At 38.9% G+C, this 19695-nt stretch overlaps 1 protein-coding gene across 28 annotated transcripts in view; it reads left to right on the top strand.

The window, feature by feature from the left end:
* The window catches only part of LOC105228998 (protein MTSS 1), a 135947-nt gene that overhangs the window by 85107 nt on the left and 31145 nt on the right, over positions 1-19695 (top strand). For 18 of the 28 annotated variants that reach the window (XM_049453131.1, XM_049453143.1, XM_049453154.1 and 15 more), the window contains exons 3-10: positions 3252-3313; positions 6476-6549; positions 16151-16269; positions 16350-16685; positions 16756-17010; positions 17236-17316; positions 18079-18390; positions 18536-18550. In XM_049453131.1, coding sequence (XP_049309088.1) covers positions 3252-3313; positions 6476-6549; positions 16151-16269; positions 16350-16685; positions 16756-17010; positions 17236-17316; positions 18079-18390; positions 18536-18550 — 1254 coding nt within the window. The remainder of the gene's footprint in view (positions 1-3251; positions 3314-6475; positions 6550-16150; positions 16270-16349; positions 16686-16755; positions 17011-17235; positions 17317-18078; positions 18391-18535; positions 18551-19695) is intronic. The other 10 variants (XM_049453137.1, XM_049453147.1, XM_049453150.1 and 7 more) reach the window with 4 other exon arrangements.

Genomic DNA, 19695 nt, shown 5'->3' on the forward strand with positions numbered 1-19695 from the left:
TGTTCTCATTGGATCCCGGCCAATTTGACAATCGCTCAAAAAAAGGCTCGTGTGGATTGGTGTAAAGAAATGCTGAAAAAATACGATCGCGGTGCTTCAAAAGACGTTTATCAGATCGTCACAGGTGACGAATCATGGATCTATGCTTATGAGCCCGAAACAAAACAGCAATCGAGCATGTGGGTCTTCCAAGACGAGCCAAATCCAACGAAAAAAAAACATTTTTGTTGATAAATATGCCTATTGACATTATTAGGCCAGAAATATCTATAGCAGCCCACGTAAAATCATATGTATTTAATTCTAGTAGCGCCATCTATGTGTCAGGCCGTAAATTTTGCAGTTAATCTGATATTTTACACATTCTGAATAATAGCTAACCTCCTTTTTGTCTTTTGCTTTGGTAGTGTTTTCAAAATAGGCGCATTTTGACGGGCGGAAGTAGCTACTCGCATCAATACACGAAATGTGTTAGCAAAAGGTTTACTCATTTGGTAGTTAAAATTATTTCGAGCTGACATGTTACGTCATAATTACTGATAAGAGTCACTATAATGTGTGAACCTTTATGAAAACTGCTCAATTTCTCGGCAACTCCTAACCACTCGAAAACCCATTGTTCTTTTCAGATAAGCCGTTACACGGTTTCACGCAAATGTGCGCATGTTAATTTTTATAGCACGCTTTTAGGCGCATATGCTGATAAGATAAGAATTTACACATGTATGTATATAGGGGCGGCTTACATATTTACCGCCATGCGTAAAAGTTTGCGCAATTTAGGCTTGAGTATCAACTCATAAACATATAAATACATATTAAACGGGTTGGAAGGAAATGCTTACAATGCCCGAAATATTTAAAACAAGAGCAGCACTTTATTTTATTTCCGAAAATTTCAATTGTTTACATTTTTATTTATTTTTACTGCTATTAATATATGAAATTGACCTCGTCGAACAACCCGTGAGAATGTTACATTTCACTCAACAATACGCCGTACATTACCCCACACCTCTTTCGGGCTTCCGCTCTCCCGCTCGCGCATTGAATTTCGCCCAGCGGGTTTCCGCAGCAATAAATTTCCATCACTTAGCTACCGGAAAGTTGCTCCAGTGCGCCATATCGCCATTCTTTTATTTTAGTTCACATTCCAGCAGCGCGTAAATCATTGTTACTCTTAACAAAAACAACAATTTATATAAATTTTCACATTTTTGTTTTTGTTTTTGTATTTATCATATAGCGTAGTTTGGTGTTGCTGTTGTTCTTGTTGCCCTCTTGCACTCACGCTGTCCAAAAAGTTACTCCTTTGTTGTCAGCGAATTTGCTTTTGCGCTCAATTATCCACCTCCGCTGCTGAGGGCCCTTCGTCGTTCACACGTAACTGTTGTCTGCGAATTTAATTTGTGAAAAATTTTGCGCGAAATACTTTTCGTAAAAGCTCATAATTTAATTAGTAGTGGGTGAGCGTTGGTGTCGTGACTAAAATTGTATTAAAGTCAATATGAAATTTAATTTATTAATTTCGTTAATAGGGTTGTAATGTAATTCGTGTATCCTATGAGCTACAAACCCGTTACAAATGCCGGAAAATTATTGATCCCGTTCTTACGACAGTCGGATCTAAGTAACCGGAACGGTCCCGCAGTAAAACCTACCAATTTTATTGCGTACCGGTCGTATCAGTACGATAGCTTTATCATGATGAAGCGTCATATTTGCCCTATCCTGCTCTCATGTGTTAGGTAATGTTAAGTCAAGCCTTCGATGATGTCCTGTAGCGCTTCTTATGCAGCCTCTTCTGTTGTGAGTCAGAAATCTCTAAACTCTCTAACAGCCTTTGGTTTAATGTCGGCCACAGTTGCAAATTCTTGATGAGTGTTCTTGGTAACACCTAACTCTTGTTTTGCGGATCCCTTTAATCTGAACCCCTGCTTCTTTAAGATTTATCTTGCTACGGATATTCTTAAGGACTTCAGCGTTGCAATTGCCTAGTGCTGGCTTAATGATCACGGCCTCTAATTGTCGCTTAGGCGTATTATATCTCCCTGAGTTGCAAGTATATTATTTTCTTTTTGTCTCTTTTCTGTGTTTTTAGCTGCTTCCACCACCATTCCTCCATTTGCGTGGATCTTCTTTTTCCTTTTAGTCAAAACTTTTGCCGCTGGCTATTCTTTTCGTATCGTGGTCGCACTGTTTCGATAAGTCAGTTTCTACGATAACTCTTGATTACGTCAAAGTGTTCGTGTTGCTATGCCGATCCGTGCTTACCATCCATGCTGACATTCCTCTGTTTTATCATCGCCATTTTAACTATTTGCTCAATACTCTTGCACTTTTCTAAGGATTCCTCTTCTTCCCATCAGTGAGTTTTGTGTGGCCCGAGAATCTTCTGTGATGGCAGCTTGTGTGCTCTTCCCGTATACTTGTTTTGCTGATCTTGCTTGTGTATCCTACTACTACTACGGAAGACGATCCCGTATTCCTTATCTTGTCCATTTTTATTTTGTTGTTGCGGTGTATTCCTTTTTTCTGATGGGTCTCCGCTTCAATCTACTATTTTCGCCCGTTCTGTAGTAGTTGCCCTGTATGAACCCTGTGGTTATCTATGCGAGCAGGAAGGCCACAAGAAGCTTAACACAACTCCTTATGGGAGCGTTGTTGCCTCCCTTTTGTGGGTTGGTGCTCCCTCGTCTCTTGAGGAGCTTATTTAAAGGCGCTATTTATCTATTCTGCATTGGACGTATAAGGCATTTTGAGCCAAGCTCTCCTCTCCCCAGCTAATCTACTTAGCAAAGGCCGTGCACTATCCGCCAGCTGTAATCCCGGTAGTAGCCTAAGCTATGCCTTAGCCTCTTGTAAATTATTTTACAGGTTGATTGCATTAACGTTAACATTATGAAGAGTTGACTCATAATGGATTTTCTTAGGTTCTTAAGAACTTAGCTATTCGGGTAGTAAGTTACAAATTTTTAGAAACTGTAATTAAAGAACACATCTGAGCCGGATATAAATCCAGAATTCTTCTCGAGACAGTTCTTCAGCATTAATCAGCATTACCTTAAACAGTCTAACGATGTTAATTATTCGTTATCATTGCCATTGTATTCGTAGTGTTCGAAGTGGTTCTTATTTCAGTGATCTAAGATAATATTTTATACGAAAACTAGTACTTTATATTAAATTTTAGCTATAAAATCCTTTTATTAATATCTTTTCATAATCTTTGCTCTCTCTTCTATTTCCAGAACACATCGCCGCTGTGGGAAGACTTTGTTACCAAGGCCACCAAATTGCATCAATGTTTACGGTAAGTGTTTGTCCACCTCTCCACATCGCTCTTCCATCTCTCAGCCTATCTCCCTCTCTCAAATCTTTTGCGCTTAACAATTATGCAAATTCCTTTTCAGTTATTGTTTCTTCGCTGAAATTGTTTATAATGTGGATAATCAGTTCGAATGTTTAGATTATAAACAAACAAAAGATTCAATATTGAGTGGCAGCATTACTGCAAATATCTCTTTAAATCTTCCACGAGTACAAACTTACACGTATGTACAAGTGTGTAGTAAATGAACTCGGAATGTCGAAGTAGTAATATATGGCTCAAGTGGAAAAGTGTAAATCTCATTTGACCTAAATTGTTTAGGTTATAACCCACTTTTGATTACACATACCTACATACATATGTATGTATATAGGTATTTTGACTTATGAGAAGTTTCCTACTTCTCGCTAAACACTGGAAAATCAATTTATGGTCGGGTTAGGGAAAAATACTAATACACTAATGTAGGTAAATTACTTGTATTATGCAACACCTTTTAAAATAGTTGTGTTAAGATTCGAATATGGAAGGAAACCGAAGTGGAACACATTCAGAAGCTTTTACTACCGCTTTATAAAAATCAGGCTGGGAATCTAGTAACTCAAAATGGTTTATGTTTTGTGAAGAATTTAACGTTAAAATTTATTATCCCAAATAGAATCAATTAAGATGACTGTTACATGCTGTGGAGCCAAGTAATTGCCATTTTGTGGGATAGGGATCTTTTAATTTCGTGTTACAAAAATTTTGCTTAGTTTTATTTATGTATAAAGACTGATCCATTTCGACGTTCCCTACTTTTTGAAAGAAAAAACACAGAAACTTCTAATTTAATGGGGAATGTTTATTATTATTAGAAAAAATGTTCTTTGGTATTTAGTAGGTAGTTAGGTATTGTTATTTCTTTCAAATGTTGGCCGCGGCTACGTCTCAATGATCCATTCCTTGAGTGTAATTTTCGATGGCTCCTTCGAGCATTTCGACTTGTATACACGAATGAGACGTGTGCTGTTATGCTCTAAGGCCTGAATCGAAGCAGAATTATCCAGAAAGACATATCCTTACCGGAAAAAAGTCTAACGATGTGATATCACACGATCTTCGTGGCCAATCGACCGCCCCAAAACGTGTAATTATCTGCTCACCGAAGTGTTTTCTCTATGAATCCATTGGTTGATACGATGTGTGGGAAGTGATGTCGGCTTGTTGAAACCAAATGTCGCTGAGATCACGAGCTTCAATTTCAGGTATCAAATAGTTTGTTATCATGGCGCGATAACGGTCACCTTTGACTGTCACGTTCTCATCGGCATCATTTTGAAAAAAAAAACATATCAAAACGTTGTATTTTCTGGATGAACAGCGCTTGAATCTCAGGCTGCTCTTTGTCCCAAATTTTGCTCGAAAACGTCGGATCTTCTTGGAACTTTTCAAGATCTCATAGAGCGAAGCAATGTGGCTTAGGAATATCGAGCGGCTTCAGTTCTTGCACCAGATTTAGCATAAGAACTTGCAACAGAGGCACAGATGAAGTCGCAAATAAAAGAAAAGGGAAGAAGAAAATCTCTACTACGGAAACACCATAAACACATAAAACTCCATTACTCAGTCCCTTCATTCGATACATTGAGCTCTCTGGCTTTTTCCTGTTCTCAAAACTCAAATACCTCTTAAAGGAAGTAAGAGCGGTTCGGGTCTGAAAAATGTTTTGAATATTGCCCCAAAAAATATTTTATTAGTTTCAATGAAGAGCTGTGTGGAAAAGCATGATATTGACATAGAAAAAAGCAAAAGTCCTGCCTGTTGACGATAATAATATGAGTACATATTTGTATTAAAAAACATAAAGTAGGAACAGAAATTTAAAATAGAAACAGAAGAGTCAAAATATGGATTTTGTTCGCTCAACCTGCCCCGTAGAAGGCGAAGAGTTATCTTATACACTGATCCATGGTATGTCTGCCTGATAAATTTGACCCTCACTGATCCATTTAAATTTCTGGCGGAAACGAATCGATACTATTTTTTTTATTTTTTATTTGATCTTCATATGTTTATTAGTGTGTGTTTGGCAGTTTGCTTAAAATTTTCTGTTGAAAATTCTCCAAAAGTGCTTGGGGGAGTCAACTTTATGACGAACATAAGTATTTGAGTGGCTCAAATCATTCAGTGAAATGTGTGAAGTCATGGAGAACATATCTCATGCGAGTCATCCATCCACCTTTGTTAATGACGAATCGCTCACTGGACAATCGATAAAGATAGTGGATTCTAACGCACCAATCGACATAAAGATGGCGCCACCAGAGGGCGCTAGATTCAAAAAGTCCTGCTTACTTTGGAAAACACCTTATAGTTTCCATACAAACTAAACGGTCAAAACCAATTTCCTGTACGAACAACTTTTTTATTTGACGACATATCTTCACGAAATTTAATATGAATTATTCTTCAACAACAACGCTAAGATATCTCAAGAAATTTTCCAGATCGAACCACAATATCGTATAGCTGTCATACAAACTAAATCATAGAAATCAAGTTCTTGTATGAAAACATATTTATCTGTGAAGAGTATGCTTGCTTCAGTGCAAAATTTTTTTTGTTTTTGTTTAAGTTAAAATATTAATTTATATCGAAAGAAAAAAACATTTGAAAAAAAAAAGCAAATTTTTTTTAAATCAAAAATTTTATTCTCATGAATACATCGCCATACATTGTTATAAACCACACCCAGCAGATAACAGCTTTATTTAAACTTGTGCCATTTTTTTAAATTTTTTTTATTATTTTTTTTTTAATTTTTTTTTAATTATTTTTTTAAATTTTTTTTTATTATTTTTTTGCTACAGTCAAAATGCTTCGAGCGCCAACAACAAAGCGCAAAGCGTTTCTGTGTTAAATCATCATCACCACAAAACAATTTCTCATTTAACAAAAAACACAACAAATTATGATGAAAATGAAATGTTCGCATAAAAAAGTAGCGGCCAAAAGATTTGAGAACTCTCATAGCACAACAATTTTCGTTTCGGTTATATGAGTTATCATATATACCGTTATATTATAATTCTGTACATATGCACATATGTATGTATATTTTCAAATTAAATTTAATGTTTTTTTATCTCGATTTATTTGCAGTGCCGCCATTCAGGCAATCGCCGCGTATTTGGACGCGTTCCAAAAAATCGCAGACGCAGCAACAAATTCAAGAGGTAAGTTCAAATCCCCAACGCACATAAAAATCAACACAAAAAACAACCACACACACACATATACATAGATAGAGGCAAGTGTAAAATTGTTGTATAAGAAATTAGCGGCAAATAGCACGAAAGTTGTGTGCTACTTCTCGTGCATGAAAGCTGCCAACGCCACCACACTCAGATGCACATACAAGCACTTGCTCATACATGTTGCTTTCTATTACGCAACAATGTTGCATGGCATGTCCAACCGCGATACATGTTGCGGCATCATGCTGTTTATTGCCAGAATCGCAAATAAATAAACACCGCTAAGCTATTGACCACTCGCCGCCTGCCTCTTGACCACTCACAGTTATTTGTAGTATTTATTTGCTGCATTCAACATACTGGTATTTATTTTCTTAGTGGCAAGCTGTTGAAGTGTAATGTGAAGAAATCTCGTAGTTCCAAGAAACCATTATACCGATACTGGATTCATTGTCAACATCTCAGTTGCGCGTTTTTTACACCCGGGCGCAATTTGCTGCCCAAAGGTTGGGTAGTTTTGTTTATGTAAATTTGTTGAGTAATCGAATTGGGTATATTATAACAGGTCAATTGAAAAGTCCCACGGACTACCATAGTAAAATATATCCTTTTTATCAAAATATTTTTTTTTAAATTCATCATAGTTCTCCTCAAGGCTGATATACAGTTTATAGCGACCCTCCAACTTTTCGATACCATTTTTGTTACAATTTTTTCTTCGCTTCAAAGTAGGCACCCAGTTACGGCGATCGCCTCTTCATTCGACGAAAATTTCTTTCCAGCGAGCATTCTTTTGAGATCAAAGAACAGGTAATAGTCGCTAGAGGCCAGTTCTGAAAAATATGATGGATGCGGAAGCAATTCAAACACCATTTCATGGGTTTTTGTCATCATTTTCACTGACTTGTGACACGGTACACTGTTTTCGTTAAACAGCACTTCGAATGCGACCATTTTTCGAAGATTTCGCCCTTCAAACGGTCCGCTATGTAATAGTCGGTTTTGATGGTTATTCCTTTTTCGAGGTAGTCAATTAAAGTTATTCCATGCACATCCCAAAACACAGATGCAGTAACCTTGCCAGCAGGCTCATGCGTTATTCCACGCTTTGGAGCGGGTTCATTCTTTGCAGTCCACTTGGATGACCGTCGATAGGACCTCGGAGTGAAATGATGAATCTTGCATCCATTGTCACATATCGACGCAAATCCTCAAGTTTAGTACGCTTGAACAGCTCCACATACATCTCCGAATCATCAATTCGTCGTTGTTTTTGGTCAAAAATGACCTCCCGCGGTACCCACTTTGCACAGAGCTTTCTCATATCTAAATATTCGTGAATGACATGATGTACACGTTCAGTTCATATCTTCATAAGGCTTTGTACTTTTTTGAATTTTACGTCGGCCTCTTTTGGGCGTCCAGTGCGTTTACCGTCTTCGGTGCTCATTTCACCAAGTCTAAACTTAGCATACCTATCCTTGATGATTGATTTTCCTAAGGCAGTGCCCAGAAACTCGTCAAGCCAAAGGCAAACTTGGCCTTTGAAGGTTAGGGCTAACTAAAAATCATGGATTTAATTAGCGCCATCTATGATTCAGACTGAGGACTTTTCAATTAACCTAATGATTAGAAAAGAGGTAGTGACAGAATCGATTGAAAATCATATCAATAGAACCGGTTTCATTATTAAACGTTTGGATCAACCGTTAAGTAGAGGAGACCGTTTCAGAGGAAAGAAATAACCATTTTTAATAGCAGCGAAGAGTTATAAGTATATTCAAAATAGGTACCGGAAACTCATTACATTAGAACCGGAATCCACAAATAATTAAAACGGTATAATGTTTTTTGAATCAGAACCGATTATCGTATCATATCATAATAACGAGGCTTACGAGAACCTTTACGTAAACAAATTCAGAGAAGTAATAGTAAAACTCGGTGCCGTATGCACACAACGACTCTTATTATAAGGTGTACTTTTTTGAAGGCGATCACTTCGTGCTATTTGAATTTTATCAACATTTTTGGACGATTATATACAACTTTTCTTTATAGCTGCCCGAACATATTTAATGCAACTAAAAAAACAAAAGTGTATTATCCATTTGTGGGCGTCTCAAACTTTTTGTAGTCTCTATTTTGCGCATAACAAATGCTTTTCCGAAAGAGGGAAAATTCAGTCAATCTTCTACCGTCAACTATGACTATACGTTGCTCGAATCTCCCCTATTCCATATCGATTACATAAGAACTTAATAATCGGTCGAAAGCATATATTATACCTATACACCAAAAGAAAGTGCTATAGTCTTTAAAAAATATAGTCATTTAACTGTTTCAGTTTATTTTCACGACGTTAGATACTTTCTTAACGTACAGGACTAACTTCCTCACGAACGCAGAAAACCGAAAGCATAAAGACAAGTCCCCTATTACAAATTTCTTCAAAGTCAAACCATTCACTTGGCCCTTAAAATGTGTGTGTAATCATAAGTTGACCCCTTCGGAAGACTTTATGCATTCTCTCCAGTGGGTAAATGCGTATTTTGTATGTAATTAAATTTCACTAACGAGCCTTTACTGGTCTTACTGGTTACCAGCCTGCTATATTTGCATTACAATTGTCCTTGTGCTCTTAATTATGTTAAATTCTCACATAAAGTCCATGAAGACGACAAAACTACCCTTCGTGGCAGTCATTACTAAGCGTAAATACTAAAAGCTTAAATATCGCCAACTCCTCAACAAATTTGTGGCGAACCCTTCGGATATTACTTACCACCCGTCTGCGCAATGAAAATGTAACAAATATTACAAAATATCATAAAACCGACTCTCTTTAGTGCGCGTTCCTATATAATAGTGTATGTAATATATATACACATATACAATTATGTAAAGTTTAGGTTTTCAAAAGCAAAATATTCTCCCTTTTTGCGTAATTTCATATCCTTTTCACAAAGGGTGGATATTTTCCATCTAAACTGTTGGAAACGCACTTGAACGTGGGTCAAGTTGGTTGATGCTACGATATTATTTGTCAAAGTGTTAATTGTCTTACGGTTTGTCTGTGAAAGCTTTTCTTTTCTGCTGCTTTCCGAAGCGATCTAAGTACATAGTAGTCTAACTGAACAGGCAAGGGCTAACAAATCAAATGCTTATCAGTAATTTATTATACAGGGTTTGTTCGGAAAGTAATAGGACTGAGTTGATTTCAAAATATTTACTGAATCAACTGTTACAATTTTTTAAAAACTTTCAAAATAGGCTCCTTTTCTGCGTCGATGCAGAGCGCTCCAAAAGTTTTTCTAATAAACGGTTTGGTTTGAGATATCAATGAAATTCTTTATTCCTGTGAAAGTATATTCGATGCCATTATGTATGGAACTCGATTTCCTGCATGGCCACCAAGGGCACGCTTGCAGAAGTCCATATGCTGAACCCAATTTTCGACGATTTTCAAGCATAAATTGGCCGATACTGCTACAATTTAACGTTCAATATTCGTACGAAGTTCATCAGTCGTCGCTAACTTGTTGGCATAGACCATAGTTTTGACGTAGTTCCACAGGAAATTGTCTAACAGCGTCAAATCGTACGACCGAGGCAGGCAATTGACTGGGCCATTTCGTGAGACCGTTCACCAAACTTGATTTTCAATAAATCGATTGTGGCATTCGCTGTGTGGCTTATGTCTTATTGGAATTACATATTGCCTAAGTCCATATCAGCCAATTGGGGTCAAAAAAATACGGTCATCATTAAGCGGTAGCGATTCCCATTCACAATAACGTGCCAGTCTTCATCATCATGGAAGAAGTGCGGCCCATAAATCGTACCAAACCGTAATTTTCGTAATGCAATAGTGATTCATGGAGTACGTGTGGATTGCTGTCTGACGCATATTTTGCTTATTGACGAAGCCATTCAGCAAGAAATGAGCCACATCGCTGAAGATGATTTTTCGAAAATCCGGATCATTTTCAATCATCAGTCAGTTCTTGCGTCAATTTGATCTTGTAAGGATGTAGGCCAGGATCCTTTCGCAAAATTCGCCACAACGACATCACAGAGATGCCCTTCACTTGAGAACGACGTATGAGAGACTGATTTGCGTTTTCCCTAATTGATGCGCTAGCGGCAACAATATTCTCGACACTATGTGAACTTCTTTGTCTCACAGACATTTGTACTGTGCCTGTTGATTAAAATTTTTCCACTAGACGCTCAATTGTTGATCTGACAGGACGATTATGACGACCATAAATTGGACGTAGCGCTCTTAAAGTTGAGGCCACTGACTCCGAATTTCGGTAGTAAATTTTAATAATTTTGACTCGTTGTTGGATCGTATATCTTTCCATGATGAAAAAGCAAACCTTACTGAAGAGAAATGTCAAAAAAGCAGGAAAAATATAACGTCGTTTGCTGTCCCTATCGGTCTACTTTTGTAACGAAAAAACCCTTTAGATATGTATAAATGATAATGATCTACTTTAGGAGCTGAGTCATATTGCCAAGTCATATAGAGCGTATAAGCGTACTAGTCCCTCAACGTTTCAGACACAGATCTGAAATTTCGTCGAAAAACCTGCTCATTTGTCGGAACCGCTAATGTTGGACAATTATAGTAGATATTATAGCATATCTTGTATTCACGTTAAAGGTTATATTCTTCTTTTTTGGCGTAGATACCACCTATGCGGTAATAGCCGAGTTTACAACACTGCACCAGTCATACTTACTTTTCGCTGTTTGACGCCAATTGGAGATTCCAAGTGTAGCCAGGTCTTTCTCCACCTGGCCGTTCTAGCGAAGTGTAGGTCTTCCTCTTCCTCTGTTTTCCCGACGGGTACTGTGTCGAATACTCTCAGAGCTGGATTGTTTTCATCAATTCGGACGAAGTAACCTAGCCAGCGTAGCCCCTATCTCTTAATTCGCTGAACTATGTCAATGTCGTCGTTTTCCTCGAACACCTCATCGTTTCATCGGATGCGTTATTCGCCGTTGACAATGCGAAAAGGGCCATAAATCTTCCGCAGACCCTTTCTCTCGAAACATCGAATCATCAGATGTTGTCATCGTCCATGCCTTATGGAGCAGAGGTAGCACGGCAGAAATAATGAGTAACTTATAGAGTTTGGTCTTTGTTCGTCGAGAGAGGACTTTACTTCTCAATTGCCTACTCAGTCCGAAGTAGCACCTGTTGGCAAGAGTTATTTTGCGTTCGATTTCAAGGCTAACCGTCATCTGAGGCTGTTTTCTTTTTTTTCATTGATAGTGTTTTTTACGTGGTGCGGTCCAAACCCAGCGCACAACCCTGGGTAGGGAATGTTTCGCCTTCTCACTTTAGCTAGTCTTCAAATGGACTTTTTTGGCTACATAGTCAAAGACCAAAAATCATGTAAAAGAACCGTTTGTGGCCACTCCCAAGTGAAAATCGCTCAGAGAACTTTCCTCACTTGCTTGAACTGTATAAGTAAGTGTATATTGATTGAGTATATATGAACCTAACCAAGTTCCTATAGGTCTACAAAATAATACTAAAATTCTGGAGTGCATCAGTTATCATGACACTTCCCGATTTTTACCACAGAAATTGTTGTTGTGATAACCACATAATGCAAAATAGTTCAAAAAATAATCTAATATTGCAAGAACTCGATAATTCTGGACTTATTATTCCTCGGCTCAGAATTTGGTTATGTATTGTTTATAATTCTCATGGGATTTTAACAAGTTTAGTTAATTTACACCACGGTTCGGGTCAAAGTAAGAGTTGAAAGCCTTTCAAAGTAACTCAAGTCCCGTCCGATTGCAACGAACTTATAACCCAGATTTTGGTCTTCTAAAATCGTTTGAAAAGTATTGGAAGTTTTCACCTCGGTTCGGTTCAAAGTAAGACCTGAACTATCTTTTAAACGAATTAATATGCAACATGTTCAAGTCAAGTCCAATCCGATTGCAACGATTCGACTAACAATAATTTTTTCTTCGAACCGATAACCCAGCACTTGGTTTCCTGAAAATTAGATTTCACCGAAGTTCTGCTCAAAGTAAGACTTAGATTATATTTAGAAGTTTTCCTTAGGAAGTTCAAACAGCAAACAGGGACTCAACTCGTTAAATAATTTATCGATTGGAGTAATTGTTACACCTTTCACCACTACGACTTCCACTGGAATACTTCTTTTGAAAATTTTTAAATTTATGTATCATAAATGCGTATGTGTATGTGTATGTAAATTGCATCAGCCGGTTCATTGCTGTCACATTTTTCCTATTTCCTGCCGCAATTGTTGCGTTTGGCGTGTAATCGTCGCCGTCACAGTCGCTGTCAGTCTCGCCAATAGCCAGCAGCGTTTGCATTTCGCTAGCCTACAGTCTCTTGCCACCCCAAGCCGTGCCACACCTCGCCAGAAATGCATGCAACCATCGTTCCGCACCGAGTGTCGGTCGTATTTTATTTTTATTTGTCCATTTAGTTGCAAGCGCGCAATGGTGTAGTGCTGCTGGCGTCACCACCGTCATCGTCATCGTTAAATGGGGGCACTTGCAACGGTAAATGCAATACCAACAACAACAACTAGCACACAATTGCAATGACATTATCCACTGCTGTTTCTGTCGTTTTTGCTGTTGCTGTTGCAGTTAGTGCCAACTGTTGTGACGTGGTGTGGCAGTGGCAGGCACAAAGTCGGCCCGGCGCACATAGACCGGTTTTTGACCGAATGTGGCATGCACCAGCTTACTGCGCTAAGCTTCGTTGCAAAATAAAACTCAAATAAAGCACACACCTTTTTGGTCTATCTCATTTCGTATGCTCTTTGTTGTTGTTTATTGCTTACTTATGCACAAGTTGCACGCGTTTGTGCAGCATTAATGTTGCAACCAAACAAAATGTGTACAAATACGCCCAGACAGTGTGGCGTGGCGGCGCTGCTGCCATATTTTAAATGTTTGTTGTTATTGTTGTGCAGACTCTTTCGACTGCAAGTGGTTTTTTGTGACTGTGCAACATAATTTAACATTTTGTTTAAGAACTGCAGTGCAACAAAGTTGTAGTAAAATGACGAAAAATGGTTGAACTTGAAAAATTTCAATTTTCTTGTGAGTTTTCCTTCTCTCCATCCTACTTAAATATTTTATGTGCATATGTACATACATATATCGGTGAAAGACGGCGACATCTGCACATACAAACTTATGGTATATTCATTCTTATTGCCAGCGTCTGAGTTCAGCCTCACATCCATCAATCATCTTTCAAATTTCCACAAATCTACATCTCACATAGTTGTAACCGGTTAATCCAGTTATATACAATATTTGCATATAAATGTTGCACAGAGTGGTGCTTTGCTTATCATCTTTTGCTTGCAACATCGTGAGAGTAAGGATATAACGGAAAGTATGTCAATATTTTATTACCCAGTATTTTCCCCAGTTGCAACCAGTCATGTATTAATTGCTCTGCTCTACTTCCGGCCTTCAGTTGCATGATTGGGCACTTCCGCTGCGTGAATGCAGCCTTTTTATACCATACCATTATATTTACATATGTATTTATACATACATATATTAAAATTTATATGGTTTTTAATTTATCGCTTGAAGATTCTGTGATATTCTTGGATATATAAAGCTGATATATAGCAATGTTGAACTAATTAATAACAACTTTTATTCATTAGAGAAACTGCTCCTTATAAATAGATACGGTTTTTTGTCACGTTGATATTATGACAAAGTCACCGATTTTGTTTGAGATAGTAAACAGATATATAATTAAACAAATATGGAAGAGCTAAGTTCGGTTGAAACCGAACATGTCTTATTCTTACAACTTGATAGGATCAAAGACGGGGAAATACCTTCTTATGTTTCTTCTTTATTGCCGTTGACACCGCTTACGCGGTCTTAGCTGAGCACAAGATTCCTATTGGCACTCGATAGTAGAGACTGTAGTAACATGATGGGAATACTAGCTGGTCACTGTCTGGTGGCGACACACGCACGCAGAATAGGGTTGACAGAGCGAGAAGACTCCAGGAAATGTCTAAAGAGGCCATCAGGGAAATAATGGACCATCTCTTGTGCACTTGTCCCGCATTGACAAGACTACGCTGTAAGCAACTGGGTTCCCGACGGTACGATACACTGGAGGATGTATCGATACTGAGGCCGCAAAGTCTGCTAAAATTCGCTTCAAACGCAGGCATCCTCAGGGATTGAACCTACCAACTGAACTCCATCTGGTAACGCAAAGGATCGATACTGGTCTATGACTGGCTTATTGGCCTACCAGATTAACCTAACCTCACCTGAGTTTCCAACAGCGCACCAGTTGTTCTTCCTTTTCGCTGTTTGGCGACAATTGCAGATATAGCCAGGTCCTTCTCCACCTGGCCTTTCCAACGGAGTGGAGGTCTTCCTATTCCTCTGTATCCCGCGGTGTATACCGCGTCGAATACTTTAGAGTTGGAATGTTTTTATTCATGCGGACGACATGGCCTAGCCAGCGCAGCTACTGTGTCTTGATTCGCTGAACTATGTCAAGGTCGGCGTATATCTCGTACAGCTCATCGTTCCATCTAATGCAGTATTCACCGTGACCAACGCGTAAAGGACCATAAATATTTCGCAGAACTTTTCTCTCGAAAAGTCGTAACGCCGCCTCATCAGACGTTGTCATCGTCAATGCCTCTCCATATAGTAGGACGGAAATAAGTGATTTATAGAGTTTGGTTTTTGTTCGTCGAGAGAGGACTTTATTTCTCAGTTGCCTACTTAGTCCAAAGAAGTACCTGTTGGCAAGAGTTGTTCTGCGTTGAATGTCGAAGTTGACGTTGTTGTTTGATGTTAATGCTGATTCCAAGATAAACGGGCAATAATATTGGGCAGCCATCAGTCCCTAGATCACCTCTGGGGGTTCTACAAGAGTATGTTCCGGTCTTGAAACCTTCTCTTAGTCGCCGTATCTTTTCGTAGAATTTTTGAGCGTTACCCCTGTCGGCCAATTTGTCTAGCTAGCATTCCTTTTAAGAGCTACAAACAGCGTTACAAAACAAATTTATTTTCCACTTTTATACTAAGAGTAATTTGTTTAAAAATACGTAGACGAAACGATATGAACTTAGCCCACAAAAGAAGTACGAAAATTCTAGAAAAATTCCAAAAAAAGGTGGTCGTAACCTCTCCAGCCGTTAGGAATCGATTCTTACGATTGCGCTTTTTGTCCGGAGTGAACAAACACGTCACCTATTGGCGTAGCTTCCTGTATATAGAGATGCTTACTGTCTCAGTTCTCTCGCGTAACTTCAATCACCGATTTGTTAACGAGAGATCGTGGACTTTTGTCGCGTTATCCTCGTTCGTAGCCGTTTTGGCAGTAAAATCCAAGGGTAATCAAGTTGACATTGGCGAAACAAATTTTTGACGGCCGTCGAACGACGAATCACCGCATACACCACACAAGCGCTCAATATGCAATAGAAAAAATTCAAAAACGCAAAGATAGCACAGCTTGATTTTCATCAAAACATTTCAACATAATCTCTTTTCGCTTTTGCAGGAGCTTCCAAAGAAATCGGCACCGCTTTGACACGAGTCTGTCTACGCCACAAAGCAGTCGAATCACGTCTGAAGACTTTCACAACAGCAATAATGGACTGCCTTGTACAGCCATTGCAAGTAAGTGCCAACACTCTCCCTGTCCCTCTTTCTTTTCTCAATATCCTTGATATTTATTAATTACACCACTTTCTACGCAGGAAAAACTAGAAGACTGGAAGCGCACAGTGATCACCATCGACAAGGAACATGCCAAAGAGTATAAGCGCTGTCGCACCGAACTGAAAAAGCGATCCAGCGACACATTACGACTGCAGAAGAAAGCACGTAAAGGTCAATCGGATACTATACAGTCGCTTATGGACTCGCATAAGCAGGATGTGACATTGCGACGCGCCGAATTGGAGGAGGTCGAGAAGAAATCCTTACGTTCGGCTATGATCGAGGAGCGTTTACGATATTGTACGTTTGTACATATGCTGCAGCCAGTCGTGAAGGAAGAGTGTGAAGTCATGTCGGAGCTGGGGCATTTGCAGGTGAGTGAGCGGACAAAGCACAAACGTGTTACATTGATATTAACTAAGTTCTGTTTTTTTTTTAATTTAGGAAGCAATGGATTCAATCGCCCTTGTTACGAAAGAGCCCAGCGTGTTGCCACAAGCATCTGAGGAACTTATACATGACACCAAAGCCACAATGTCGCTATATCCCGAATCGCCGGGTGGCGGTTCGAGCTCACAAGGTGGTTGCTCAAATTCGTTGGGCTCACGCAAAAGTTCCGTTTGTTCTATTAGCTCCATGAACAGCAGTGGCTCAAGCAACTCACCGGGACATCATCACTATCCACGTTCGCTATCGCAGGTGAGTGTTAGCCGAATGGCTAAGCTTAAGCTTAAAAGCTGCGAGTGCGAACTCTGTGTGCAGCTCTGCTTGAAGTCAATGTGGTGCGCTTCTGTTCTTTAAGCAGACAACTTTATGCTTCTTATGTCAAATGTTATATAATTTATAATTACTTGTTATTTTGGCGCACTATTTGTTTATTTTATGTTGTGTGTTTCTTTTTTTTCATACTCATCTTATTTATAGTTAATTTCGCCTGCAATACGCTTGAAACCTGGTGAATCCAGTGATAGTGGCTTTTGCTCATCGCCAGCGCTAACCACACAGGTTTTTATTATTTTCTTAATATTATTAAAATTAATTTCTGTATTCGTTAAGTAACGCTTTTGTTGTAGTATATACCATTTTAATACCATGAATAGGGTATCTAGTTTGTAACACTCTGTAGGAAGCGTTGAAGTATACATATATATAAATGATCAAAATGACGCGCTGAGTCGATTTAGTCATGTCCGCTCGTCCGCCTGGCCGTCTGTCCGTCTTTCTGGATATACGCGAACGACTAATTGTGTTTTTGAGATACTCAGAAGCTGATCAGTTATCGAAACAGCCGTTATCGGATCACTATATCTGTCATACATACTGAAAAATATCAGTCCTTATATGGAAAACTTTTCTATTGGCCGAGATATCTTCCCGACATTTTGTTCAACTTATTGCTTAAGACAACGTTTTAATATTTTAAGAAATGTTTGGGATTGAACCACCTTAGCATAGCATATGGTCACCATACAAACAGATTGATTAGAATCCAATTCTTGTATAGACAACTTTTTTATTTGACATGATATCTTCGCGAAATTTTCCAAGACAATGTTACAATCTCCGAAGAAATCGGACCACCACAGCATATAGCTGCCATACAAGCAGACCAATCAAATTCAAATTCTTGTATGGAATATTTTGTATTTGTAAAGGCTATTTAGTTTCGGTGTTACCGACCTTTTTTTCTTGTAAGCTATAAATTTTGAATTCGAATTGTTTTGTACGATTTCCTTTGTTTACACTAACGTAACTTTCCCTTGTAAGGCTACTACTGCCACTAGTCAATCACATGCTGTTTCCACTTGGCCACCACATTCCCAAGATGCCGTGCCAGTGTTGCCACCTGCCTCCGATCGGCCACACACAATCTCAACTGCCTACGAAAAGGGACATCAGCGGCCACCACTTACCGTTTACACGTTCCAGAATCCGGAGACCATACTGGAGGGTAGCGGTGGCAGCGGCAGCATACCAGGTACGCCAAACGGCACCAGTGGCGGTGCTGGATCCGGCGCTAATACACCATCTACACAAAAGTCGCCAGCCGGTGCATTGAGTCGCCCACCGTTGCCAGTGGTAGGTTACCATATATATATTTATATACACTAATAACTACATATTTATGTATATGTATGTCAATTTTCTTTTTTCTCTGTGTTTGTATTTGCGGTAAATGAATTCTTGTTGTTAATTTAATTGTATTATTATACTATGACATCAGAAACCAACACGTGTGGTAAGTTTAGGTTGCACTTTTCTTCCAATTTAAATTCCTAAACGAAACCAGAAATCGATTTTCATCACTCTCAATCCAATCAGTTACAATATATAGTTATATACATATATATGTATATATATGTCGTGTAGCTTGCATGTGCAGATTCGCTAGCCCATTTAAGTCTGTCCAAAAAGTATTCCTTTTAAGATCATGTTATGTATATAAAAATATTTTTTTTTTTTATAAGAAGCATTCAACCGATCGATATTGAAATTTTATTTTGTCTAAGATAATTGTTGTTGATAAATCATATAGGAGTTGATGACCGAGTTGAAATTCAGTTCAATGGCCATGCCCCTTCGGATCCGAATAAGTGCACGAGTTACTTTAGCCGGCAATTTACACTGCACGCTTCGGTAAACAAAGCTAAATGATGTCCAAATCCAGTGGCCCTGATAGAATTAAACTACCTCACCAAGGTCCTCAACCTGTCCTTGACCACCCTTCAAATACCCGATGCAGGAAACCCGCGAACAAAGAGAAGTCCTGTCGTCCGTTAACTCTCCTTTACCCAGTAGTGAAGACGCTTGAGGCTCTGCCACTCCCGATCTTCACACAACTTGAACTTAGCAAACCACCACAATGGCTTCCGAAAAGTGCACAGTACCACTACAGCAATTAGCGTCATCAACGCCAATGATAGTTCGTGGCCTTGAGGAGATCGAAAAAACTGCGCTCCTTCCAGGACTACCTGAGCGATCGTCAATCATCCGTACTACTTCGAGGTAAAAACTCAAAACTGAGAAGAATTAAATAAGGGCCTCCGCAGAGTGATGTCCTCTCCCAATAATTGTTTAACTTCTACATCTCGAAACTCCCGCAACAACCAGAGGGAGTTTCTATCACCTCGTACCCTGCTCATTACACGATAAATGACGTCGGGCAATAGAATCGTTGGCATGTGCTCAATAGAAAATGGCTATCCCTCCGACCTTTCTCGCTTCTTCGCTGCACGGAACTTAACACTCTATCTATTATAAATCCACAGCGACCATATTCATAACCTGGACGAAGCAGTATAGACTTGACCCTAATATTGCAGTCGATGGCATTAAGATTCAATAACCCTAAAATTTTAGTTGTAACTTTCGACAGTCTGGGCT

The sequence above is a fragment of the Bactrocera dorsalis genome, chromosome 3 (assembly GCF_023373825.1).
Source record: "Bactrocera dorsalis isolate Fly_Bdor chromosome 3, ASM2337382v1, whole genome shotgun sequence".
NCBI lineage: Eukaryota > Metazoa > Arthropoda > Insecta > Diptera > Tephritidae > Bactrocera > Bactrocera dorsalis.